Source organism: Neodiprion fabricii, chromosome 3 (genome assembly GCF_021155785.1).
Source record: "Neodiprion fabricii isolate iyNeoFabr1 chromosome 3, iyNeoFabr1.1, whole genome shotgun sequence".
Classification (NCBI taxonomy): Eukaryota; Metazoa; Arthropoda; class Insecta; order Hymenoptera; family Diprionidae; genus Neodiprion; species Neodiprion fabricii.
Genome location: NC_060241.1, coordinates 12,982,509 through 13,010,119, shown reverse-complemented (window position 1 = coordinate 13,010,119; position 27,611 = coordinate 12,982,509). Strand labels below are relative to the sequence as shown.

General features: G+C 42.4%; 1 protein-coding gene across 1 annotated transcript in view; it reads right to left on the bottom strand.

Annotated features, from left to right (window-relative positions):
- The window catches only part of LOC124178533 (glutamate receptor ionotropic, NMDA 2B), a 2,057,245-nt gene that overhangs the window by 301,195 nt on the left and 1,728,439 nt on the right, over nucleotides 1–27,611 (bottom strand). Inside the window, exon 17 of the mRNA XM_046561964.1 lies at nucleotides 13,452–13,568. Within this exon, the coding sequence (XP_046417920.1) occupies nucleotides 13,452–13,568 (117 nt within the window). The remainder of the gene's footprint in view (nucleotides 1–13,451; nucleotides 13,569–27,611) is intronic.

Sequence of the window (27,611 nt, the reverse complement as noted above, 5' to 3'; positions counted from 1 at the left end):
GAGGGAGGAGAGAATAGAGGAGGATCTCACCTGGGCAGAGAAGAGAATGAAATGGCATTTGAGGGAGATAGCAGCCATCGAGGAGAGCAGGGAAAACAGAGTAAAAAGAGGGTATGCAAAGATTTGGATGGAAGGGTAAATGTGAAAGTGGGATGAGATAGCGGAGGTGCTCAGGCACGGTGCAGGGAGAGAGAGGGGCGAGGGGCAAAAGGAGGGAAGGGGAAAAGTAGGGGAAGGCGATAGGGAAAGGATAGCAAGCGAGAAAGGACAAGAGGGAGATATAGAAGCACAGGCCGGGGTACGTAGGGAAAGGCAGTCGGGGGAATCGGAAGTGGGTAGGGGCAGAAGCAGGGGGGGCGGGAGAGAAAGAGGAGGGAGAGGGGAGTAGACGAAATGGAAATGGAGGGATGGAAAATAGTTTTCTGGAATGTGGCGGGGCTTGCGAGAAAGGATGATGATTTTTGGAGGGGTCTAAGAGAGTGAGATGTAATATTTTTAATGGAGACATGGATAAAAGAGAAAGGGTGGAAAAGGATCAGGAATATTTTGCCAGCAGGGTATAAATGGGAAGTGCAGTATGCGGTGAGAAGAAATAGGAAGGGAAGAGCAATAGGCGGAATGCTGTCAGGGGTAAGAAAAGAGATAATAAGGGGGGGGGGGGGAGGAAGGGAAGAGGTAAAAGAGGGGATGATAATAAGGAAAATAAGTGTAGGGGGGGAAAAATGGATAGTAATAGGAATATACGTAGATGGGGATCTAAAAGAGAAGATAGGGGAATTGAAGTAGCGGGCAGAAGAGATAGAGGAAGGAACAAAAGTGCTAGTGGGGGGTGATTTTATAGCCAAGACAGGGCAGGATGGGGGAGGATGTTAGGGGGGTGGAGAGGAGGAGAATAGGAGTAGGAAATCAAAGGACAGGAAAATAAACTCGGAAGGTAAGCAGCTGGTGCAATTTTTAGAAGAGACAGGATGGGCAAAAATGAATGGGAACATAGAGGGTGATGAGGAGGGAGAATTTACGTATGTAGGAGGGGCGGGGGTGACGGTGATAGACTACGCTATAGGAGACACCGAGGTAAGGGATAGGGTGAAAAGGATAGAGATTGGGGATAGGGTTGAATCGGAACATCACCCGGTAATAGTGTGGATGAGGGGGGCAGTGACTAGGACAAGAAAGGGAAAAAGAGTAGGGGGAGCTAGTAAAGGATACTAGACAGAGGGGGGTAGGAGGAGGTTTAGAGCAGAAGTCAAATGGGAGGGGGTAGGAGAAGCGGATGTAGGCAAAGAGATAGAAAAAAAAATAAGGGAGTTGAGACGAGCTTTAGATGTGGGAGGGAGGGGGAGTGAAGTGAAAAAGGGTTGGTGGGATGAGGAATGTAGGCGAAAAAAAGGGGAAGTTAGGCAGAGTTTAAGGAACTGGAGAAGGGGGGAGGGGGAAGGGGCAGCGTATAGAAAGGAAAGAAGGAAATATAATAGGCTATGCGAGGAGAGAAAAAAAAAAGAAAATGCGGGATTCATAAAAGAAGCAGCGGAAGCAAGAACAGAAAGCAAGGTATGGGAGATAGTTAACAGGGAAAGAAAGAAGTGGAAGAGGGTGAATGAGGAAATAGGCGATCAGGAGTGGAGGGAGTATTTCATGGGATTATTAGGCGGAGTAGAAAGCAAGGTAACAGAAGGCGTAGGGACGGAAAATAGGAAGGGGGACGGGGAAGGGGAGCTGCAGAGAGAAGAGATTAAAAATGTGATAGGAAAGCTGAGGGATGAAAAAGCACCAGGGGGGGATGAAATAGCTAGCGAGGTATAGAGGTATGGGGAGGAAGAGATGGAGCAGTGGGTTTGGAGAACATGTAACAGAGTTTGGGTGGGGGAGAGCTGGCCAGAGGATTGGAGAGAGGGATTGATAGCGCCGATAGTAAAGAAGGGGGAGGGGAAAAGGGTAGAAGAGTATAGCGGGGTGACGCTGATGCCAACTCTGTATAAGGTGTATGCGATGGCATTAGCGGAAAGCTTAGAAAGAGAGGTAGAGGAGAAGGGCATGATACCGCAAAATCAAACTGGCTTCAGAAAAGGAATGGGTACAATTGACAACATATACGTGCTTAACTACTTAATCAATAGACAGGTGGGAAGGGATAAGGGAAAGATGGTGGCGTTCTTTGTGGACTTAAAAGCGGCGTTCAAATCGGTGGACAGGAAGGTGTTGTGGGAGACTATGGAACGGAAAGGGGTGAGTGAAGGGGTAAGGGTAAGGATAGAGGAAATTTACAAAGAAACAAAGAGTCGGGCGAGGAGCGGGGGAAAGGAAGGAGAGGGGTTCTGGACGGCGAGGGGGGTAAGGCAGGGATGTCCGCTCAGTCCGCATGTATTTAACCTGCTGCTGGCGGATTTAGAAGAGGAAATGGGGGGAGGGAGAAGGGTTGGTGGGGTGGAGTTGACCGGTGGCAGGGTATGTACGTTAGCGTATGCTGATGACAAAGTGCTACTAGCGGAAAGTGAAGAGGATATGGAGGTAATGATTAGGAAGTCAGAAAGGTATATGGATAGAAAAAAGCTGAATGTAAATGTAGGGAAATCAAGGATTATGAGATTTATAGAGGGGGTATAGAGTGAAGTGCAATGGGGGACAGGAAGCACATGTGAAAGAGAGAGTACCGAAGGCAGGGGTAGTAATGAGGCAGGTATGGAGAATAGGAAAAAGGAGGTAGGGAGGGATTGGGAAAAAAAAATTTGGTTACTTGACAGGCTGGTATGGACGGTAATAGAGTACGCATCGGAGATATGGGGGTGGAAGGATTGGAGGGCGGTCGAGGCGGTACAGAATAGATTTTCGAGATGGACATTAGGAGTGAACGGGCGAACACCGGGATATTTGGTAAGGAAGGAACTACAGAGGGAGAAGCTAAGGATTAGGGCAGGGAGAAGGGCATGGAATTTTGAATGGAAGCTAGAGAAAGGGGAGGGCAGCGAGTTAGCTAGGAGATGCTGGAAAGAGATAAGGGAAAAGGCAGAAGTTGGGAGGCAGGAATCGAGATGGGAAAGAGTAAGGGAAAGTTGCTTTGCGGAAAGGGGAGCAGAGAGTAGAGAGGTAATCGCGAGAAGTGAGAAGGGAGAGGTGGAGTTTAGGGAAATAGAGGAGAGAGAGAGGGAAGAACAGAGAAAAGAGAAGTGGAAGAAAATAAGGGAATCGAGGTACAACAGATGGTATAGGCTAGTGATAGGAGAAGGGATACCAGGGTATCTGGGAAAGGGATGGGGGGAAAGCAGGTGGACAAGGGTGGCAAGATTTAGTTTGAGAAGCGAGATGAAGGAGGCAAGGTACTGGGAAGAAGAGGGAAAGAGAAGGTGTAGGGTGTGCGGGAGGAAGGAGGAAACATGGGAGCACGTATTGGAAAGGTGCGTAAGCTATGATAGAAGGGGGGAAAGCTGGCAGGAGGTGGTGAGGGAGATGTTAGGTAAGGAGGAAGTGGGAGAAGTCTGGATGAGAGAACTGGAAAGGATCAGGAATGTACAGGCGAATGAAAGAGTGAGAGATGAATGAAAATTGGAAGTCGATTAGGATAAGGACGAATAGGAAATAGGATAAGGTAAAATAGGATAAAGTTAAGTGAAGATAAGGATGAAGAATAAGAAAAGGATGAGAGGGAAAGTAAGGGAATGGCAAGGCAACGGCACAGGGCACAGGCAATTAGAAAATGAGTAAGGATAAGGTAGGAAGTAAAAATAGGATACGAATAGGTTAAGAAAACATGTAAACATATGGTAAAGGGAGAGGAAAATGGAAGTCTTTGTAACCCCAAGGGGAACAATAAATATTACATACATACAATTTGGCTCGAGATCTTCAGAATTATGCTTTCCGAACATTTTTTCTGTCTTTGGAACATAATTTTTACACTAGTTTTAAATTCGTCATTGACATCCGATTTTCAATAATGCGAGGGAAAAATAACTCGCTGAATTGACGTGTCAATAGGTTTGTAAATCAATTACGATTCACCTGAGTTGAAACAAAAAAACTGAATAAATGAGAATTCACTGAATCACTAAAAATGATAACTGAAATCATGATAATTATTTGAGATAAAACTGAATTAGGAAGAGTTGTATTAAGTCAAGTTACTTTGAATTAATTTAGATTCGTGACAAAATTTTATGTTTAGAGAGAAAAATAATTAAATTCAAATGAAAAAGTAATTTTAAATTAAGACGAAGAAAATTCTGAAATATCTGAATTTAAATGAAGCCGTTTGAATTCAATGAATCCATCTGAATTTGTGAAAAAAAGATTATTATTATTTGGAATAGAAAAATGAAGTCGAATCACATGAATTAATTCAATTGATTCATCTGAAAAAATGTGGTGTCATTCAAATTACAAGTTATTTCCTCGTCGATTCACTGCGGGTCTGGAGTGGAAAGTAACGTTGAAATTGTTGAGATCAATGCTAGTGATGGCCGCTTATCTGAGAATGATCGATGTATCGATTAATCGATTTCAACAAAATAATCGGACACGGCTCGATTGAATTGGTAAAAATGAATCGATTTAGTAAATATCTGCGTGTAGTCTTGATATCAGGAAAGATATTATGATAATTCATATTCTTATCCAAAATATTTTTAAGTTTGATAAATTTTGAGTAATTGATACTCGAATCACATACATCTATACTGTATTGCATCGTCCATGTGAGTTAACAAGCGGCTTACGGCTGACCGTGAGCCAGCCCTCGAACTTCCCGTTTTCACACTGCAAATTTAAGGATCATGGAACAAATAAATATGAATATACAATTTTAATTTTCAACTACAAATTCAGATTCCGGATTGACGATTTTTTGATTGGAAAAATCGAATTGACCTAATTTTTTTCGTATTAAAATCGATTCTTAATAACTTTGTGAACAGGTGGGATTTTTGTAATTTTTTTCCCGTAATCCTGAGAAAATTTCTCATCAAAAACCGCTGTGAATCGGCGAGATCCCGGGAATCGTAGAAGTCCCGTTTTTTGTGATTAAAAAAACAATCAGGAGCATGCAGGCGTGATGGGGAGTCACAATAAATATCTGAAATAATTAGAGTAATGTTCAGTCTAGATTTGGAGCCTGTCTACGACCATTTAACATTGAAATTCCGAAAAAGCCACTCAACGACCACCCTAGTGTGTCCTAGTATGTACGTATGTATGTGATCAATTTTTTTGTCAGACGATATCTCAAGAACAAGCGACTGGATTTCAGTGATTTTCGTCTCAATCGACGCGGCTTTCTGAAACTTGGAGCTGATAAGATTTTAGCTATGATCGGATTGGTACTTTTGGAATTATTCAAATAACCAATATTCTAAGAAAAAAAAAAATTTACATCCTAAGAATGAATTCATGGATTTAAATGAAAATTGGTGCCATGAGAATTTTAGGGTCGATGATCACGAATCTGGGGTCAGATTTGAAAAATTCAAAATGGCGAACTCACATGGTGAAACAAAATCTTGAAATATTCGGATTTTGGTGGAAATTGGTAAGTGGTAATGGTCGATTCATTATTAGTGGTTCAAAATAAAAAAAATCGTAATATTTTTTCATGTAATATGATGTGCAAGAGCTTTTGAATCGTCAACCACGACTCTGAATTTGTCGTTGGAAAATGAAATTCGATATTAATATTTATTTGTTCCATGAACCTTGAATTTGCAGTCTGAAAACGGGAAGTTCGAGGGCTGGCTCACGGTCAACCTTAAGCCGCTTGTTTACTCACACGGACGATGCCATACAGTATCGATGTATGTGATTTAAGGATCAATTACTCGAAGTTTATCAAACTTAAAAATATTTTGAATAACACTATGAATTATCAAAATATCTCTTCTGATATTAAGACTACACGCAGATATTTACTAAATCGATTCATTTTTACCAATTCAATCGAGCCGTGTCCGATTATTTTGTTGAAATCGATTAATCGATACATCGATCATTCTCAGATAAGCGGCCGTCAATAGCATTGATCTCAACAATTTTAACGTTACTTGCCACTCCAGACGCGCATTGAATCAACGAGGAAATAACTTGTAATTTGAATGACACTATATTTTTTTCAGTCGAATTAATTGAATTCATTCATGTAATTCGACGTCATTTTTCTATTCCAAATAATAATAATTATTTTTCCTCAAATTCAGATAGATTTATCAAATTCAAACGGCTTCATTCAAATTCAGGTATTTCGGAATTTTCTTCTCAATTTAAAATTACTTTTTTATTTGAATTTAATTATTTTTCTCTCTGAACATAAAATTTTGGCACGAATCTAAAGTAATTCAAAGTAACTTGACTTATTACAACTCTTCCTAATTCAGTTATATCTCAAATAATTCTTATAATTTCAGTTACCATTTCAAGTGATTCAGTGAATTCTCATTTATTCAGTTATTTTGTATCTACTCAGGTGAATTGTAATTGATTCACAAACCTATTAACACGTCGATTCAGCGAGTTATTTTTCCCTCGCATTATTAAAAAATCGGATGTCAATGATGAATTTAAAACTAGTGTAAAAATTATGTTCCAAAGACACAAAAAATGTTCGGAAAGCATAATTCTGAAGATCTCAAGCCAGATTGATTGAATAAGTGATTATGAACCCTAACGGCATATTGCTCATCTAAAGTCTCTAATTTCATGCATACATCGATGATTGGAAGTGTTTTATAACATTAAATCTTACATCCGCTGATTTATTTGGAGATTTATTTTTATTTACACTCGTAGATGTGTGTTTCGTAGTATTGTGTAGCTGGGGATTCGCTTATGTTCACACACACGACTGTGCGTCCGCGGATGTGCGGCCGGCAGCGTGTGCCGCGGCAACAATACCGAGGTCAGCGCCCGAGAAGGGGTACAACAGGGAGAGAGGGGAGGTGCCGATATTTAATTCGTAAACGAATAATAATAATCCACCCTGACAAACAAAACAGCAATTTCCGTGGTGGCAAATCCAGATGAAATGGTGCACTGTGATTGGCCCAGCGATATAGCTTATAATTCAAAAACCATGCGTCGGACGAGCTTCCGGTAAAGAAATTCTCGGTTGCATTTCAGTCAGGTATCACGCTGGCTGGTTCGTGTCCCCTAATTCAGGGACATCTTGTATACAAGTTAAGGTCTTAGTTTCCAAGTGATGGAAGGGGCTGAAGTTGTTCTCTGGTATCGAGGTGGAGGCTGCAGTGAAGAGAAGGGGCGACTGATAGGTGTGGTAATCCAAAAGACTGCATGCTGTTGAGTAGATGAAGCGTACTGAAGGTGTTGCGTGGTGGTAAACCATGAATGCAGTCTGTATCTCAAAAATCGCTGCGACCGAAGTTGTTCTGACGATGGGTGAGATCGTTGGTCTCATATCCCAGCCGCGACTCCAATTTGACAGCGGGAAACTTGGCAAGCCGATTGCGGGACGCGCGTGGCTGCGTGGGTAGCGTTAGCGGCGCGCGTGACGTAGTAGGTGCTGTCTGCTGCGGCGCGCAACTGGAAAGTCGGTGACAGTTGTTGCGGCTCGTGACTGGAAAGTGGTTGATGCTTGTGTGGCATGCGACTGGAAAGTGGTTGTTTGGGCGCATGAGTTTGCGCGTTTATTGGTTTTCACGAGGTGGTCGTGAACACGTATCCCCCACTTTTTTCTGCTGTTTCAAATGCAATCAATTTCATTAAAATCCGAACAACAGTTTTTCAGTCATAAAATTTTTTAAATTTTTAAACCTTATCATTTTCGACCATTTAACGCCGTCATAACCGGCTAAAATGCATATTTCATTATTCGTCATCGGAATTATTCTCCAATTAGTTTTATTCAAACTGGATGTATGCGAAACTATGAAAGAACCACTGACAATGCCCAACTTTGGGCGCTGATTTCACCCCTTTAAACCATTTTTCCGCCGAAAACAAAGAAATGCGTATCGCTCAGATTTCGATGAAAACTAACATATCCTCAACTGGTCAAAATCGGGGTGGGGGACCCCTCTGGCAGTTTCCTTGTGAGAGGAGCCGGATTTCGGAGTTTCCTGACATTGAAAAGTACCTGTTAGAATGGATGAAACAAACCTTAGACAAAAACATTTCATAGATGGACCGCTGTTGAAACGAAAGTCTAAAGACTTTCCTGCAAAATTGGGAATCCAGAGCTTTTTAGCTTGTAATGGCTGAGTAGGGGGTTTAAAAAACGTCATGATATATCTTTCAAAAAAGCAACCGGAGCAAGTCAATCTGGATCAGGGAATATGTAACCAATGGACCGAAGATTTGCCAAGTCATTCAGAAGGATACGTATCCAGACGATATTAACATCGCCGATGAAACTACTTTGTTCTTCAAGTGTCTACCGGATGAAACATTCATATTCAAAGACGAAAAATGCCACGCAGGAAAACAACGTAACGAACGTTCAATTCTTTAATGTGTAAACATGACCGGTACGGACAAACTCCCTCTTCTAATCATTGGGACATCTAAGCGACCTTGATGTTTTAAAGGTAAACTCTACTCGTTGATATTGCGAATAATACAAAAGCTTGGATACCTGAAGAATTGTTTAAGAATTAGTTGAATGAAGTTAATATCACGTACGCCGTCTGTATACATATTTATAAATATACTATATCATTACTCCATTAATTTTTACTTTCAAATTATTATAAATTGACGAGGAAGCATAATCTTTATTCCTCAAAATTACGTTGGGGGAAATGCATGGAAGTACAAATCGTTCTGATTTGTATTTTCATGTATTTTTAAGGAATACCATTCTCATACAATTATTAAATTTTGACTCCCTTATATTTCTGTTCGTGGCACGATAAAAGCGCAGCGGCGCACTCGACCATTGCAACGTCAGCGTTCCCGCGCTCGCCGGATCCCGGATGTAATCAAACACCGGGATGAGGCAAGCGCGAGACCACGCGCCTTGAGGATGATCTTCGCGAGGCGAACCTTTGTTTCAAATTTGCAACGTAGACGGAAACCTTGCTCGCTGTCCCACGCGCCAAGGGGTGCCGTACGAGCGAGCGAAGTCACTTCCGTTAGAGATAGAATAAAGTCAACATCCTCGGAAATCAGGCTCCTTCAGAAGCTATCGCGTGAAGAGTCCATCAGTCTTTCGCATCACCGACGAATAGAGGGAATGTCCTCTAATTCTATACGCGGTCGCCTAAGCATCTCTCATCACGATATCAGTCTTCGAAGCTAGATATTAAGTTATTGCAATTCGTGCCACGAACTCATAGAGCGTGTAGTTTCAATTGTGAGTGTGTTACGAGTGCGCCTTCGTATATGTGAGCCATTGTTCGGATTTGTACGAGCGTGAGCGAGGTTGGAATAAACCGCCGAAGAGTGAGTCATCGTATGAGTGTGTACAATTTAGAATAACAATATTTCTGTAACGCTTGCTTCCTCATCCAATATTTTTATTTGTTATCTTCACACGAAATTTCATTTAAGCTTCGCATTCCGCCAAAATTTTCTAATAATATTGATAATAAATCCTCCTACCCAATTTCCAGGATCGCCCTGTATAGGACGATCACCGGCTAATCCACCAAAAAAATAAATATAAACCTCTACGCTTCTCGTAAAGGCTTAAGGAGTCGCGTGCGAGACCGCTCCGCACGTGACGATAACAAGCAAATGAAAATAAAGCGAAAAAAATCGTGCTTTTCATTGACAACTGTAGTGCCTATATGGAATCACCAACACTTGAAAACATTAAAGTTACATTTTTTCCTACCAATACCATCAGTGAACTTCAAGCTTTAGATCAAGGTATCATACATATATTCAACCGCTTCTATCGCAGAGACGTCGTTAATCATACTCTCACATGTCTGGAAGAAAACATTAGCCCTGACATTGACGTACTTTTAGCCACGAGGTTTGCAAGAAGAGCATGGTATACAGTGAGTGACGTTACTGTTGAAAACTGCTTCCAGAAAGCTGGGTTTCGTATCAGTCTAGCTAAGCAAGACTTTCTGCCAGAGGAAGATGAAATTGAAGTTTGAACTAGTAGCGACGAATGGGCCAGGCTTGTGTCTCGCGAATCTACTGTTAATGTGTTGACGCTAACTTTTGAAGACTTCGTACAGATTGATAACGACGTGACTACCGCCGAAAAATACACGGATGAGGATATTGTTCAAAATTGTGTGAGCACGTGAACTGACGGAAATGACAGTGAAGATGAATCCGATCAATCACAGATTTTGGATAGAGAATTCTATCAAAATACCAAAAAAGCAAGAAGCTTCAAATGCATTGGAGACGCTCCACAAGTTTTTTGAATATTCGGCGGTTGTTAATGAAATCATATTTGATAAAATTTATGGGCCGGAAAAACATACTCAAAATGTAAAAACAGAAAAGCAAAAGAAATTAACGGATTTTTCAAGTAAATTTTCATGTTGGTTTATATGTTTTTATATCAAAATAATATTCTAATAAATAATACCTATACAGTAGACACATGTTTATCACTACATATTTGCTGTATTTTTTATAAACCTTTATAAGTGAGACCTCTCCTGTACCTCTGTAAGCTAGACACTTGGATTAGCGAGAAACCTCCATAAGCGAAAAAGAAATCGCAGTCCCTTGAACTCTCGCTTATCCAGGTTCGACTATATTATGTATCGAACAGTTGAGACACTGTGAAAACAGTTGTAACAGTACTGTGAATGAGAGTGATGTAATTTCTGTAGAAAACAGTCGTGAGCAGTGTGCAAGTCTATTCTTTGGGTGTGTGAAAACATAGGATCTCAGAGAAGAGAGGGTCGAAAAATTGCCGACTGCAACAGAAATTGACATGACCGACTGCGGTCAGTACGATAGAGTGGTATGTTGTAACCACTCTATCCACCAAGAGATGGTACCAGTGATGGTGCCATTGTAAAATTCATTTTGTATCTTGTTTTCGAACTCGCCCAACAAAATGTCGTGATATTTTTTAAAAGGTTTTTTCTGCAGCTTTGATTGTTGGTTACCAAGTTATTGTGGAGTGCAGTAGGCAATGCTCCGAATAGTCGAGTTCAGACGTTCGTTTTTATTTTGTGCGAAACCGCCTACACAGGGCTGCAATGCGTGTGATCTCAAGAGAGATCCTCATAAATAGGTGTAATGGAGGGTCTTTCTGCTTGTACCGATTTAGTAAGCCATCCATACTTGCCCCCTACCGGGAGCACCTGGACTCCGTACTGTGTAATGTAATAAGGTAATATATAGGGTAATAATGATGATGTAATTCCTCATAGATAGAAATTTGATGAAAACATGTTGAACAAGTAGTTTCTTCTATTTTTACAACTGGATGTGAACACAGTCTAATCGCAAGTGAATAATAGACAGTAAGTTCGTCGATATAGTGTCAAGTCACCTTCTGTCTTTCATCGATGCCTTTATTTTGTTGATTACGTTACGAAATCGTGTACCCATCCGTTTTTGAACGTGCCCAATAGAATCCTTGTTCGTTATCACTGTATGTTCATACGGCTGTGAATCGGCTAGACTTTTAAAGGTTTTGCTGTCCCTATTCGCAATATAGCTAGTGCATTTCACATCATGGAATCATTTCAACCTTACTAACGTATCTCTTATTTCGTCCACCTCCATCTTCTCAGCATATATTTTATGATTTGCTTGACAATCGTCTTCATGAGTCGTTGTCGATTCTGTCTTTTCCTTGGTTCCTTGCAATTTCTTTGCGAACATCTTGCCACGAAATCTAATACTTGAGAAGTATTATGCCTAGTGAGGGACGCTACACCATAGAGCGAATAAAAACCACGTTTTTGCCAAGTTCTGTTGCCAGAGATGGTGAGACCTACTAAACTACCGTGTTCTTTATTTATTTATTTTTTCTTCTGTTACTGCATTTTCCATTGAAAATTTGCAAACAGCTTTCGTGGCTTGGTTATTGTTTTCCAGGATGCCGTTATCGAAGTGTTTAAAAACAAGATTCGGCAGTTCCATTAGTGAAAAAAAATTCCAAATTTCACTCAAACTAATTCCGAGTAATCGAAAAACACAAGTTATTTGACGGTTCAAACAGTAAGCTTGCTGAGCTTCGACGATTTTGAGGTTTACCACGACTATTGTGGGCTTACACTTGTCATCAAAAACAGTATTTGAAAACCTAGCCCAGCAATATTCACTTTTGTTAACTTTTCATTTCAGTTGCTCAGCTAACATTTTATAATCTCAATGATAGCGGAAAAGTAAGTTCACGATGCGATAGCCGAATGACGCATCTATTTTCTTATCCGAGATCTTGTGTTTTCATTATTCTCGCCGATGTTCAAAGATTCGGTCAACGTCACCTAATTTTTTTCATCGTGGCCAGGATATCCAAGAAAATCCTTTGAACTCTTGCGGCAGGAATACGTTGGCTTGAGCCATTTCGTAGCGTCTTTATAGGAGCGTTTAAAAAAAACAACAAAAAATGTTGTATTTTTCTTAACGCTACCCGATAAAATGCCTGTTTGGGACCTAAAAAATAACCTCTCAAAATATGAGCCACGTATATTATGAGTAAGAACTGGTGCAATTGAATTTTGGTTTTTTTGTTTCACTTTTTCCTAAAAATCGCCCAAAATATAACATATATTACAAAAAGTCTGACAAGATCTTTTTTTAAGAAATTCAATTTACCGTGGAGAAAGTGTCTTGTGATTTTTTTATATATTGCGTATTTATCAAGACATTTACAAAATTCAAAATTACAACTTCAAATATTGACTTTTCGTTTCCAAAATGATTTTTTTTTAATCTTCTTGAGGTCTCATATATTAATTTTCAATTCTCAATAAAAAAAATAAATTTCATATCGAAACCTAAATTTTGTTGATCGACTCTGAATTGACAAAAAAAAAACAACACGTCTTTATGACCTGCATATCGATCTGTACTGTAGCACTGACTGCAAACACCTAAATAATGCCGACAAACATCGGTTTTACTTTATTGAGGTAAGCAGCTGCAAAAATCTACCTCTGAGAATACCTAGGAGAACAAAATTATATTCGAAAAATTCATTTGTTCAAAATACTTGCTCAGACAAATGGGTATTGCTCTAAGGTAAGATACAGAGGGGGCAAAATACACCGTGAAGCGTGGAAGGCAGAACGCCCCGGGATGTTCTGACCTGCTCTACTAAAATTGTCACAATTTGGTCAATGTTTGGACTTTTCTTCAAATCTTTATTTCAAATGAAAGATAAGACCGCAGGCAACAAGATAATGAAATAAACTAAGTATGGATTTTTTTTCAAATTTCAAGGTTATGCATACATCTTGAGAAACCAATTCTAATTCAACGCCTTTTTTAATTTATTTTCTATGTTACAATCTCATTTTGTGTAAAGCAATGATCTCTTCCCTGAATATCTCTGTCATAGACTTTTCAAGGTAGCAACTTACGGATTGAAGTACGGCGGTAGCGAACGGGTGGCTGCCATTGCAAATAGTGAGTCGTGTGTAGAATAGTCCGCTGTCGGAAGGCATCCTCTCCACCAGCTGAGCTTTGTCGGTTTGCTCCTTAAAGAACCCGATAGCAATCTGTTATCCACTATGGCGCTTCATTTAATCGACTTCTACTCACAAAAGACACCACGCTGAATGTTTTGTGAATTAAGATGAGCTTCAAATACAGTATAACCTCGATTAGCCGGGGAGAACAAGACAGTGAGCGACTCGGAGAAATAAATTCCATGGATGTTCTGAACAGGACTCCATAGTTTCTTGGATTCGAAAAACCGTTAATAATTATTGTAACATGTATCCATAACAGTGACATGTGAATGAAAAAGAATCATTGAGAACCATGAGACCGTCATTATAACACTGTAAAGTACATATGCAGATAATCAATTGACGAATATTTCGTAGCAGGCCCGGTTAATCTGGATCCAACATGAATCACACCGGATAATCGAGGTTCCATAGTAAATTAAACGAATTGAGTTTCATTGGTAGAATTTTACGTAGTCAAGGTTTATAAATATTTCAAGTTTGAAAAGTTTCGTCTATAGCGCTTGTGACAGCGATCAAAATAAAATCATTCGTATTGATACACAAAAAATTAACCAGTGATAAACATTCATGTAATATCTTTCAAACAAAGCAACTTCTTTGAGTAGTACAGTACGATACAGTACAGTACTGTACCGAGACGAAATTATGAAAGTTAGCAGGCTCAATGACCCTCACGCGTCTGTGCGTGCGCAAGATGATTCAACTTTATTGTTCGGCTAGATGTGCGCACCCAACTTCTTCTACGTTGATGCGCACACGGGGTACCCGGGTACCCATCTCTAGTTTTAATTACTGTTTGAGTTCAGATGGGAACAGAATCATTATAAATTGATTTACTTTATTATGTAAACATGATCAAAAAGTGATTAAGCTATACATACGTTTAAAACTAGCGTATAGTTTCCTCAAAGAGAGATCAGTGGAGGAGATTTCGAGCGCTCCACAGCCATTTATTGACTTTATCGAGCAGTAGATGTTCCAAATGTTTGTGGAAGTTGTAGTTAGATAGCGTCCCCCCCTTTTCAAGTTGACAAAGGCCCAGCAGTGACACATTTGCTCAGAAGGGAACATTTATTAACATTAACATTAACATTGATTTACAGATGAATATATCAAAGTTTTCACTACTGGGTACCCGGGTACCCTGGGTGTGCCCTGGCACTAACCGTAATTTAAGTTCATTTTTTTAATGCAAAGAATTATTTTTTTCCAAATATAGCTGTAGGAATCTCTTCATGAAGAGTTGAACTTGCTAGATTCGGAGGCTTGGATCGAAAAAAAAAATTCAAAAAATTACACGTAAAAATGTGACGAGGTAGGCATCCGGGTACCCGGGTGCACACATTAGGTTTAAACGATTTTTGGTAAATTTTTGACTGATTCAGATAAACAGATTTTTTATTTGAACTTAGTGCATCACAATACGTGAGGTATAAATGTAATCATGTTTAATCCATTATTTTTATTACTGTACATACAATTCATAGAAATGTTTAGGGAGTTTTTACAATTTATTTATATTTTTAAGCACCTGCAGGCAAAACAAACTTCACATTTATATTCAGCGGATCGAATCACATGTAAAACTTATATGATTTATATTTAGAAATTTTTTTTATCAGCATAACTGCAGTTTTTTCCATTTTTTACGATTTTTTTTACTTTTCTCAACATTTTAAGGGTGTACGGACCAAACGGACCTCAGATTCAGATTCAGCGCGTCAGAGTACATGAAAGTAGGTGGGTCTGTTCAAATATACAGACCACTTTTTTATTGTGGGCCGATGTTTTCAGAGCCTTTAATTAGGCCCCACATCAATACGATCGATGCACATAAAGACGAAATATATCAATTCTAATATTTCTAACATTGTAGAAATCGTCAGTTCGATTAAGAATTTTCGTCGTCTTTAGACCAAACACTTTTTGGTGTATATAGATATAGAATCAGTGCTAAATGCGATGACAATAATCGTTATCACGAGTAAAGTGGGGCTACTTGTGTGACGTCATCTCTATATGGCCGAATCGGCCGAACGTACCAAATGGATTCACACTTCACACGTGTTTACATGGAAGTATAATAAAAATGAGCGCATTGTTATTAAACAAAGATCACAATCATAATATCACGCTTGTCGCTTGAATATAATTTGTGATTTTACAAAAGCGACAGCATTATATCATAGAACATGATTAAAGGCCAGAAAGTGATTATGATGTGTAGTGTGTAGTCCAGGCGCATGTAGTAATAAACATATTCACAACACGTCGGAAAATTTCTTTGTATAAGTAGTGTTTTGTATAATTATCGACATTGGTTTTCAAAAGGCAACCTCGGCTGCTACACCATCAACAATGTCTCAAAAATTGATGTGGGTTTGACGGCAATGTTTTTCGATAAAAAAAAAAACAAACAAAAAATTTCACCGTAGCCAAAACGTACAAAGCGACAGCAAACAGTTAAGTAATGCTTTATCATTCATATATTTTAGTATATCATGTTGGTAAAAATTCATTCAAATTCCCAAAACGTCCTTCACGTAGTTTTCGAAAGTGCATTACAACTTCAAAATGAACATAAATCGCAATCTACTTCATTTATTGTGTTTTCTATGTCCTTCCTTATACCGAGGAGAGAGAACAGAAATTATTTATTTATTTATATATCAACGAGCATCTACATTTTCCACATATATAACCTAACAGATATACTTGTTACGTGGGGGTGAGAGTGTACTGAGCGGTGATAGTTAATGATTAATTAAATAATCAAGCTCCCACGTAACGACAATGAATAAATACTAAAACTAAGAAATACCTACCTTTCGATAAGCCGGTGATTTGTAGGATCGTGTTGCTATAGTCCTGTACAGGTCTGTGAGGTTTGTTTAAATTGTTGAGGCAATTTTATAATAATGAAAATGGGAAAAAGGTCGTTCAAAATGAATGATTCAATATGATTTAACTGGTAAAAGATGAAGTATATTCTGTATGATTTGGCGGTGAAAATGTCTGATAACAATGAATGGTGATAATGACATAAAAGCCGAAAGTAACAATTTATGAAGCGTTTATGTTTATATAACGATCCACGCCGACGGACGGATTTATATTCAAATGCAGAGAGGCTGCAGAATGACTAAATTTGACCGTTGCGGGTTTTGGCAAATTATCTGTTATTCTATTTTAAAGGATATTATTATTTGGTACCAGGAACATCTACTCTGAACGATGGTTATAACTAACTGGTCGTGATTATTCGATATTTTATCTCTCTTTTTAGATTATCTTAAATCAATTATATATCCTGTTGTTAATGCTTGTTGGTTAAATCTTGGAAACAGTAAGCATGATTTAATTGGGGGTAGTGAAGCTAGCCACCAATTCTAGACTTGCTTTTAAATGAATATTACTGAAGTAAATTCTGATTGTAAAGGTGAAACAAGAATTCGTTCAATTTCGAAGATTAACACTCGGATTGACTTATCTTTAGGTGAATCAGTTGACGAGATTGAGAGCCGGCGGATCGTGTCGGTCTGCGTCAGTAGAATTCTGGATCAGGGCCTCACCTCAAGTTCGGAAGAGTTGATGAATCGAATGATGTTGAACGTCGGTCACTTAGTCTTGGTGGATTTAGAATAATACCTGACTATCGAAACTATGGTTGAAAGTGTCAATTTGCTGATTCTGATATATGTTAAAGATGATTCCAAAGATTATTTATTACAAACGCTAATGTAGTTATTATTATTAGCACTTAAAATTACCTGATTCGGTTGAATCAGGGCCGAACTCAATTTAATTACGGAAAATGGAATGGCATAAAAATATCTATTCTCGAAATGATGAGATTTAGTAAAGCACAGAAAAGGTGGAAACGTAGAAGATAGTGAGTCTTTCGCAGCTAACAGAATAACTGAATGCTCTAATTTGACGAATTAGCGCGAGACTTTAGGCCGGTCACAACTGAGATTTTCCGAACGCTACTATTGCTCAAGAAGGTCTAATACGGGTTGACGTCCACGCACCTCACGACTTGACAGACGAAAGACGCGGCTTCTTGAGCCCGAGGGTCCAAGGAGCTGCAGTTGTAATAAGTTACAACGGTAATTAGCCAACGAGGTGCGAGGGCGACCTCCTGGCGCCCAAATCCACATGGTCAGCGTTACTTCATGCTCTTCGACGGTGTTCCGACGATTCCCAATCTCGTCGGTGACACATTAAAAATATGAACAAGAGATATTTACATACAATGTTTACACATTCATTCATACATTCTAATAAGTAATCTATTTCAATTTGGTGTTTCCAAAGGTAGTGGTTTATCCTAATCATTGGTTATAGTTTTAACTTAAAAAGAGGGATATTTCCAAACTGAGCGCTACTGATGCTAATTCAGCAGTCCCTTATCCCTGTTCTTTGTATCAGTTAAATAGAAGAAAGTTGAACCTTTTACTCGGGATCATTGTTGGTCTCTACGTGACGTTTTCCAGGAGGGGTGGAACTCGCCGGTTCAGGCAATACGATATTTTAATGTTGTTTATGGCCGTAACCGTTACGGTATTGAAAGCTAATTGTGGAAATTACTTTCATATGTTGAGGGTCATATAGATTTTGAAAAAAGTACGCCGAAGCAATGTGCCGGACGTAACATACTGTTTATGTAATTAGGTCTGCAAAAGAAAGTGAAGCATCGACGAGGTACATCCATGTGCGTCGCTTAGCTCAGCATATACCGTAGAACAAAAATCAGTCTAGAAAACAAAGTTTGAAGCAATTCGTACGTTGGACATCGAGAGTCGACGTAGGTAATGAAATAAAAAAAATTGTAGAATGTCCCAAGTGTGTGGCAATAGACGGTATGTTCAAGGTAATACGTTTTGGCATAAAACATGTGTAAAGCACCATGAATTCAATGTCTTGTCTGGCAGGTGGATGCAAGTATGCTGTTGCCTCTTTCATGGAAGTTCACCGAAGAAGCCTAGATCCGACACCTATAGAAGTTAGCTGATATTGGCAAAAATCGAAGGACAAGGGTTGGATTATACGGAAAACTAGGCTCTCATTGAACAACTCATTCTGTGAACAAACCTTTAGTTCCGTGACACATGATGCGAATGAACGGATAGAAAAAATATCAGAGCCAGTGTTACAAAGTTTTTAAATATAGAAATAAAAAAGGGTGTGTTTCAGCTCCGACGCACGACTGGAGTATACTCCTTACGAAGGATAATTATGATTTTATCGAATGGACAAAGAGGGTAAATGAACGCATCTTCCAAAATGATATGAGAAACAAACATATATATGTAATTATTCGGATTATTTATATCACTTCAATAAAAGCGTATTGCAGTTATTAAAGTATGTTAAACGACGATGACGACGATGATGATGACTGCAAGTGGCGGGGGGGTTAAATCCCTCGCTCGAGACGCGACGACGCTGCGTACATCGAGTAAGTCGAAGGGGACTAAAGTTAACACAGGACCATTTGATGGCCCCCGAGGCGGCCTCAGGAGGCGGATTTGGCGTGAAAACCCGGTTCGATCGGGAAGTGACGATCCCGGCGTTTTTTGGTAAGTCGGAGGGGACGGAAGTCGGCACAGGCCCGATGAAAGGCCCCCGAGGTGACCTCAGGGGCCGTGATATGTTCCGGCACGATACGGGAAGTCGCGCCCCCGAGAGGCCCTTAGCATTCAGAAACTTTTATGGAGATGCACAAGGGTAACAACGATATATCTCAGGTGGTAGCCCCAGCACAGGGAAAATCCGCCCTGAGTTCCGACCGGGTGAAAGCCCCGGCGGCCTATGGCAGCGGCATGGATTCTAAGGGCCGCAAATTGTGCAAAGACCTGGCGACGAAGACTGCAACGAAGATAGCGGACACAAAAACTGGAACAGCGGACAGGACAACACTGGGACAACTACGACGAGATAGAACGGACAGCGTGTCAAGCACGGACAGTGAAGCGAGTTGCGCTTCCGCTATGTCCACAATTGGCACGGAGACACGAATCACGGACGATATGGACCTAACGGACGTATTGTTACTGATTCACAGGACAGTGACAAGGATGGCCGAGGCAGCGGCTATCCAAAATAAACATGAATATGTCTGTAAAACAGGGCATAAAGACTACCCTCGAGGCTGCCGACGTTGCGCTGAACAGGCGCGCCAAAGCAGCCGCGACCGAACACAAGACGGACAACGAGACGACGGAAACGAACGTAGAGACGGAACAACTGACACAAAACACTCCGGGGACTAAACGAAAACGGTAGGCGACTGGAACCACTCCGGAATCCTCTCAAAAGAGGGCAATAGTTGCGGAACCGGCCGCTGACTGGCAGACCGTGACGACGAGGAAAAAAAAAAAGGAACGAAAGACGTGGACGGACGCGACAACAGACACGACGGCCGGGGCTGTGGGGCGCAGAGCGGCTCCCAAACATTGGGGAACGGCTGTGCTCGTCGCACCCGACAACGACACAACGTACTCCGATATCGTCAGGAGGATACGGACCACGGTCGACCCTGCGAAGAGTCACGTTGAAGCGACGACGAAGATAAAGACAGACGCCAACGGACGAGACGACCTCCGACGCGTCCTGCAGGACGCAGTCGGAGACGCAGGCTGCGTCAGCGCCGGGACTTCTAGAGTACAGCTGGAGATCGTGGACCTTGACTGTGTCACGACCAGAAACGACGTGATACAGGTACTGCGACGAGGAACGGGATGAGACGCGGACTTTGGGGTCCACATCTTCGGTCGGAATCGGGCCGAGCAGTTTATGGCCGTATGCGACCTAGAGTCGCAGGAAGTCAGAGCGCTGCTCGGCCGGGGACAAGTCGGGATTGGATGGGTGGTATGCCGCGTCCGACCACGACTGACGGTGACAAAATGCCACAAGTGCTTGGAATACGGGCACACGAAGGCAAAATGCACAAACACAGACCGGACGAAGTGCTGCAGGAAATGTGGCGAGACGGGACACTACGCCACGGACTGTAAGAACAGACCGGCCTGCCTACTGTGCGCCGAGGCGGGCCACGGCGATGCGTCGCATCTCGCGGGCTTCGGGAGGTGCGCGGTGTACCGTCGTGGGCTGGAGAAACGAACAGACGTGGACGGCTGCTGCTGGAGATGGCCGCAAGCCTAGATCTAGTAGTGGCAAATACAGGAGACGTACCAACGTACAGATGGCCGGGATTCGGAGACTCCATCCCGGACGTAACGATGACGACGGACAGAATTCTTCCACGGGTAGGGCGGCGGCAGGTGTTCGAGGGTTACACGGCCAGCGATCATCAGTACATCGCTCCCAAAGTGGCAAAAGAGACAAGGACAGCACGGGCGAGGATCCAGCACCCTTCGCGGTGGATCATAGACAAACTCGACGTACCGAAGTTTTCGGCGGAACTGGCGGCAGCACCGGCCCCGATCACCGACGTCCCCCTAGAGCTGACTGGCCAGCAAAGGGCAAAAAGACTGGCAGACGAGACGGCCAAACTGACGACGCGGCTGTGCGATAGCACGATGCGAAAATGACAGTACGGACGCAACAGACCACCACAATACTGGTGGACGAACGAGATAGCCGAGCTGTGGAAGAGTTGCCTGGCAATACAACGACGGGTTACGAGGACTGGCGGGAGACCTGAGAGCGAAACCCTTCAGGCCGAGTACAAGACCGAACGGAAACCACTGACGTACGCCATTAGAGACAGCAAGACGCAATGCTGGAAGAAGCTCTGCCAGGAGGTGAACCGCGATCCCTGGGGTGCCGGTTACAAGATTGTGACCGGTAGGCTGTGAGCCCGGATCCCGCCAGAACTTGAGGATGCTGAAACTGCACGACGGATCGTCAACGGGCTGTTTTCGACGCACCCGACGCGTACAGACGCGACGAACGACGACGAGACGGCGGCGCCCCCCGTCTTCACCGCCGAGGAGCTCGTCGGAGCGACCAAAGCTATGAAGAGGGCTAAGGCGCCAAGACCGGACGGGGTACCGGTGGAGGTTTTTCGGCTGATAGCGAGCCTGAGGCCAGAGATACTTCTCGACCTCTACAACACGTGCCTCATGACAGGGACATTCAGCGACCGGTGGAAGGTGGCGAGGTTGGTCCTTATCCCAAAGAGTAAGGGTGACCCCAGCATGCAGTCGGCCTACTGGCCGCTGAGCTTACTGAACACGACGGGGAAACTGTACGAACAGCTTCTGCGACCACGACTCACGGACGCGATACAGGACGGCGGAGGCCTCTCGGATCAGCAGTTGGGCTTCCCGAGGGGTCGATCAACGATTGGAGCGATCCAAGAGGTGGTTGACTCCTTCCGGTCGACAGACACCCATTGCCACGCTGCACGACCCGTTGCGCTGCTGGTGACACTGGACGTCAAGAACGCGTTCAACTCGGCCAGGTGGGTGGATATCCTAGCATCGTTAAGAGGCGACTACGGGGTCCCACCTTACCTGCTCCGGGTTGTTGAAGACCACCTTTGAAACAGACGACTCACGTACGAAACGACCGAAGGTCAAGTGACGCGACAGATCACCGCGGGGGTCGCTCAAGTTTCCATACTGGGACCTGACTTCTGGAACGGGATCCATGACTGCCTGCTCAGACTGCAGCTCCCGCTCGGCGTTCGCCTAGTCGCTTACGCTGACGAAGTGGCGGCGGCGATAGTCGAGCGCACTCCAGATCTGGCACAATACGCATTGAATCCGACAATGAGACGAGCTGGACAGTGGGTGACTGACAATGGACTGCAACTCGCGACGGAAAAGACAGAACTGGTGGTTCTCACCAGAAGACGAATACCGACCACACTACTTATGACGGTCGGGACGGACGGGATCGAGACCAGAGGGGAAGCCAAGTATCTGGAGGTGATCCTGGATACGAAGATGACCTCCTGGCCTCACATACAACGAACGGCTCAGAAGGTGGCTGAAAGGCTAGCATCCCTAAGCTGCCTGATGACAAACACAAACGGAGCGAGACCGGGGAAACGGAGACTTTTGATATCGACGGTGAGCTCGATCCTTCTCTACAGTGCAGAGATCTGGGCAGACTCCCTGAAGACTAACAGGAACAGGTAAGAAATACTGTCACGCGATGACGACGGTACGAAGATGAAGCGCGTTAAGGATCGCTTGTTCCTATCGGACGGTCTCAGTATAAGCCGTTCTGGTGATGGCAGCCGTGATTTCCATAGACCTTCTTGCGTTCGAGCGCAAGAGCGTCTACCGAAGAGACGCGGACGTGACCCGACGGGATGCGGCAACGACGGAAAGAGACGCGACGATACAGACGTGGCAAGAACGGTAGACGGAAAAAACGACAGGAAACTGGACGAGACGACTTATTAAGGACCTGAGACCGTGGATTCAGAGGGGGTTTGGGGATGTGAATAGTCACGTCTTCCAGCTTCTGACGGGTCACGGTTCTTTTAAACGGTACGTACACAATTTGAACCGAGTACGGACGCCCAACTGTACGTACTGCGGACCCGGCGGGACGATGCAGAACACACGTTCTTCGAATGTAACCGCTGGACAGAACTGAGACAGAGACTGGAGACGGTCGTGGGAGGCATCACTTCCGACAACATTGTCGGGGTGATGCTCCATAGTACAAAAAGGTGGCAGCAAGTTGACACCTACACCGAGGCAATCTTACGACGCTGCTACGGAAGAACGCGGACGGCTGCCTAACGTAACGTAACTGACGGACAGCCTGTACTGAATGGACGGACGGACTGACAAGACTGACACAGACAGAGCCCCAACCAGAAGTAATATTACCATAGTTCCTGGCTGGGGGCGTTGCACAGAAGGTGGCGGTTTAGTGGGTAGGCCACTCTGGAGTCCCACATCCGCGGCAGCCCGTATGACTGGCGTGAATCCGTCACTTGGATTCCGCAACTTCTAGGAAAAAAAAAACAACAACAACAACAACGATGACGACGACGACAACAATAATAATAATAAATGCTACCATACGTATTTATTACACAGCATGCATACCCTGTATTCGGCAGCAGTATACAAGTTGCGGCAGAACTTTGTAATACGCAGGCACACAAACACGCGTACAAACATCCGCCCACATTGAACTCTTAGACCCGAGGTAGTAAACCATACAGTGAAACTACGGAGCATCGCACCAAGAGTAGGCCCCGAGTATAAGATACGCTGTGTAATGTATTCCATCTTATTCTTTTGCACGTTCAATCCTACAGATATATATGTTTATCTTTTTCTACGTAACGCCTCAAGCTTCCGATTGTTACACTTGATTTCACTCCTCATAAAATTTCCACACCGGGCCTTATAACTCAAATCGTTTCTTGAGGAGTAAACTCCAAAAAATTTTTTTAAATAAATCTAGAGGGCTTCTAAGCCTACGTGCGCTAGTCGCTGTCTTAATAATAACAATAACTTAAAAACCAAGAACAGAATTTGACCTGACGCTCTGACCGCGATCGTCCTCTATGGTACTGCTCTAATCGCCACCTTGACTACTATACTCAAGGGCAAGAAAAAATAAACTACATCTGGTCGCACGGGCCGCGTTAGTCGCAATCTCAATTATTACCTTGACCAATATTTTCTTACGCCTACTTAGTTACAACTTATTACCACTCATCCGAGCTCAACTTTCTCCGCGACGTCTTAACGCGGTTCGCGAGTTTAAACGCTTCCCATTTGACGATTCGAACCTACCCGAGAGGTGATACTTCATTTTAATGGACTCGATGTGACCCCGTGCAACGGAATTTGGTTACACTCAATTTAAGACAATAATGCCTCGGCTCACGCCCGTGGCTCTACTCGACCTTCTCGATCACAACAAATTGGTTCTACTTTATTACGCGCAACTCAGGCTACGGTCACCTAGCAGAGGTATCGGCCAAAGAATTTCGAGTACTTTAGATAACGCAAATCCTCGATACTATCCGTTCCTCGGCAAGCCGTTATTTAATGACTCTCGAAATTCTTTCGCGAGAATATTAACAGCGCTTACCGCTCCACATTCAGCTCACGAACGCACCAACTCCCTCGTGACCCTTGACGGCCGTCATCCTCGCAACCACACAAATTTTGGGAAAAAGAAAAACAAGAAACTCGAATCTAACTCGACTTTCGCAAATCGTCTTCTGCCTCTGTCAATCGCCAGAACTGGAGTGCCTTACCATGGCCGATCGGCCGCAACGCCGATCTCGCTACGCTATTCCCTTCGTGACGTCATGACCCCTACAATGCATAACATCGATCTGTTATTGATTTCGGGGATTTCGCAACTTGGCGCGCACCTGTCGTCGCTTAGCGGCGCAGAACTTAACGCGAGATCGCGATGTCGTCTTCCGCGCAGCTCTATAGTGTCCCGGGGTTGGGCGGGGTGGTGCTCACTTGTCGCTGGATGGTCTCTCGCGGCTGCCTTGATCCGGTGTAGGCGAGGTGAGCGGGGAGGCTGTGGCGCGCCGGCCGTCAGCGGAAATCGCGTCCGCCTTGAATTCCCGCGCTGCAGGGATCTGCGTTGGCTCCCCTTCCGTTGCCTCGACATCCTTACCGCGAGATTGTCACTACTCCGCCTCGCCGAAATATCCTCGATGTCGCACTTGGCGGCTAGCCATTGGCCGATGTACTCCAAAAACAAAGAAAAAAAAAACAAAACCCTGCAATATCTCGATCGTGATTCGCTACTGCGCACAGTGGTCCCAAACCCCGAAAAGCTGGCCAAAAGTCGAAAACGTTTTCAATTCGGGTGAAAGTCTGTACTCGGGGGTTTTCGGGGTCGCTGATTGCGAATACGAAGTCAAAATGTAGAAAAACAAAATGGTGGATCCAATATGGCGGAAAATTTCATCAAAAACTTTTTTAATTCTGGTGAAAGTCTGTACTCGGGAATTTTAGAAATTATCATCGTGAATAAATAAAATAGATAATGTAATGACAGTTGACATTCGAAGATTTGGGAAGGAGAGGATTGGAATACAGTAATTAATCATTATTACAATGACAATGAATATTTATAATATATTTCTTTCATTATTTTATTTTTAATCGTTATAATTTGAGCATTTCTTACAATTAATCGCTGTCCTGCGAACTATCATCATCATCCGATGTATCGCTCGTGTTATTTAAAAAAATCTGACTTGATTTTGCAACTGAAAGTGGAATCAATAGTTCAACCGCGTATGGAGATAACGATCTTAGTTTCGTCGCAGGAAGTTTTCGCAAACTGGATATTATTGGATCTGACGTTACTCAAAGTTTGCAAAAAATTTCTTCCATGTTTTTGATGCGGTTCAATTTTTTTGACACCTCCTTTCCAACAATGTTAGTGACAACGTTGATATTTTCGTTTAATACCGATTTCAAAAATACGAAAATTTCCTTCTTCGTGGAAGAAATCGCTTCCGTATTATCCAAATTTTCTGTAGAAAATGGAAAAATAACTTTAATAGAAGAATTATCTCTATCAATTTTCTACAAACACTATTACACACGCGAGAATTATGAAAAACTGCAGAAAGTGCACACTAGGGTGGTCCTCGTTGAGGAAATGTTGTTTTTTCTTTTGAAAATGGTGCTTAATCGATTTCAAATGAATAGTTAAAAATTAAAATTTCCTACAAATTTTCCAAGCGGCATTTTCCATTACACGTATTTTCCATTTAAAACATTCACTGCAGGGAGTGGGGGGTAGTGCAGGATACAATTAAAATATCGAACTAAAATTTAGCATGAATTTTCACTTATTTATTTGAAATCGATTAAGCACCATTTTTAAAAGAAAAAAGAACATATCCTAAACAAGGACCACCATAGTGCTCACTTCATCGCATAAAAAGTATCCCTAAAACCGAAGTCGCAGCCAGATGCAGCTAATTTTTGGATATGTTTTGAAGAAATGTCTAAGCAACAGTTTCCAGTAGTTTCAGAGAAAAATTCGATGAGGGTTTTGACTTATTGCTTTTTCTAACACGACATTTCAGAATACAACTAAGAAAAATACCACTACTTTTATTAATAACATACTATTTCATACATTGTTAACAATAATTTCGAACAACACATTCAAATTGTACTTACTGTCCGGAGAAGAATCCATTTTGTAGAATCAAAATCCGTTTACTTTTCATGATTCTATACGTGTCTCAACTTTGTCTTACTTTCGACGCGCGACGAGTAAACGATGCAGCTGCTCCAACGCTCACGAACGGAATGCGTTCCCAAGCCAGGTAAGGATGCTCCCCCTTTCTTAACGGTCATAATACATACTAGGGGTACAACTACAACTATTCCAACCATTAAAAGTCCCTAGAAAAAGTATTTTTTTTCGATTTTCAGCCAGCTTTTCCGGGTTTGGGACCACTGTGCTGCGTCCCCATCGAAGCTCGGATGCATGACCTCTAACCATGGGTTTCGCCCAGGGTTCAGGAAGCATTTTGTAGCAGGCGTACATAAACGGAAATGCCACGTTACAATTAATATGCAATGCAATGGCGATGAGACTCGAAAATAGAGAGTATCAAAACGCGCATAATTATTAGTTCATAGATGAACGACGCAAATGAAGACTGTGCTGACACACGTAATAGAATATAATTTGCAAATTATTCTTCGATAGAATGGTTGTGTTACACTTAATTCAAAAAGTAGTTGTGTCACGTCTAACCTAATTTTTATACCGAATTGTAAATACATTCAGGGAGCGGCGATAAAGATATTATAATTACTAGAAAAGATTGTGGAGAATTTGACAGCTGCCTCGTACTCTGGTTTTGATGAAGTGTTTAAGTTAATTGACGTTGTTTTCAAAAAAACACGTTAAGTGTACAGAATATAAGCACCCAGGTATGATATTGATAATAACGTAATCAGATACGTATATCATGTAGCGAATGTATTTTATTGCCTGACCGTCGTTGAGCAAGCTTATAGAATCCAACTCGGTGATGAAAGTGCCGCTCGGAAAATAGTATCTGACACAGCCAAGAGATTTTATATGATAAATATTTGA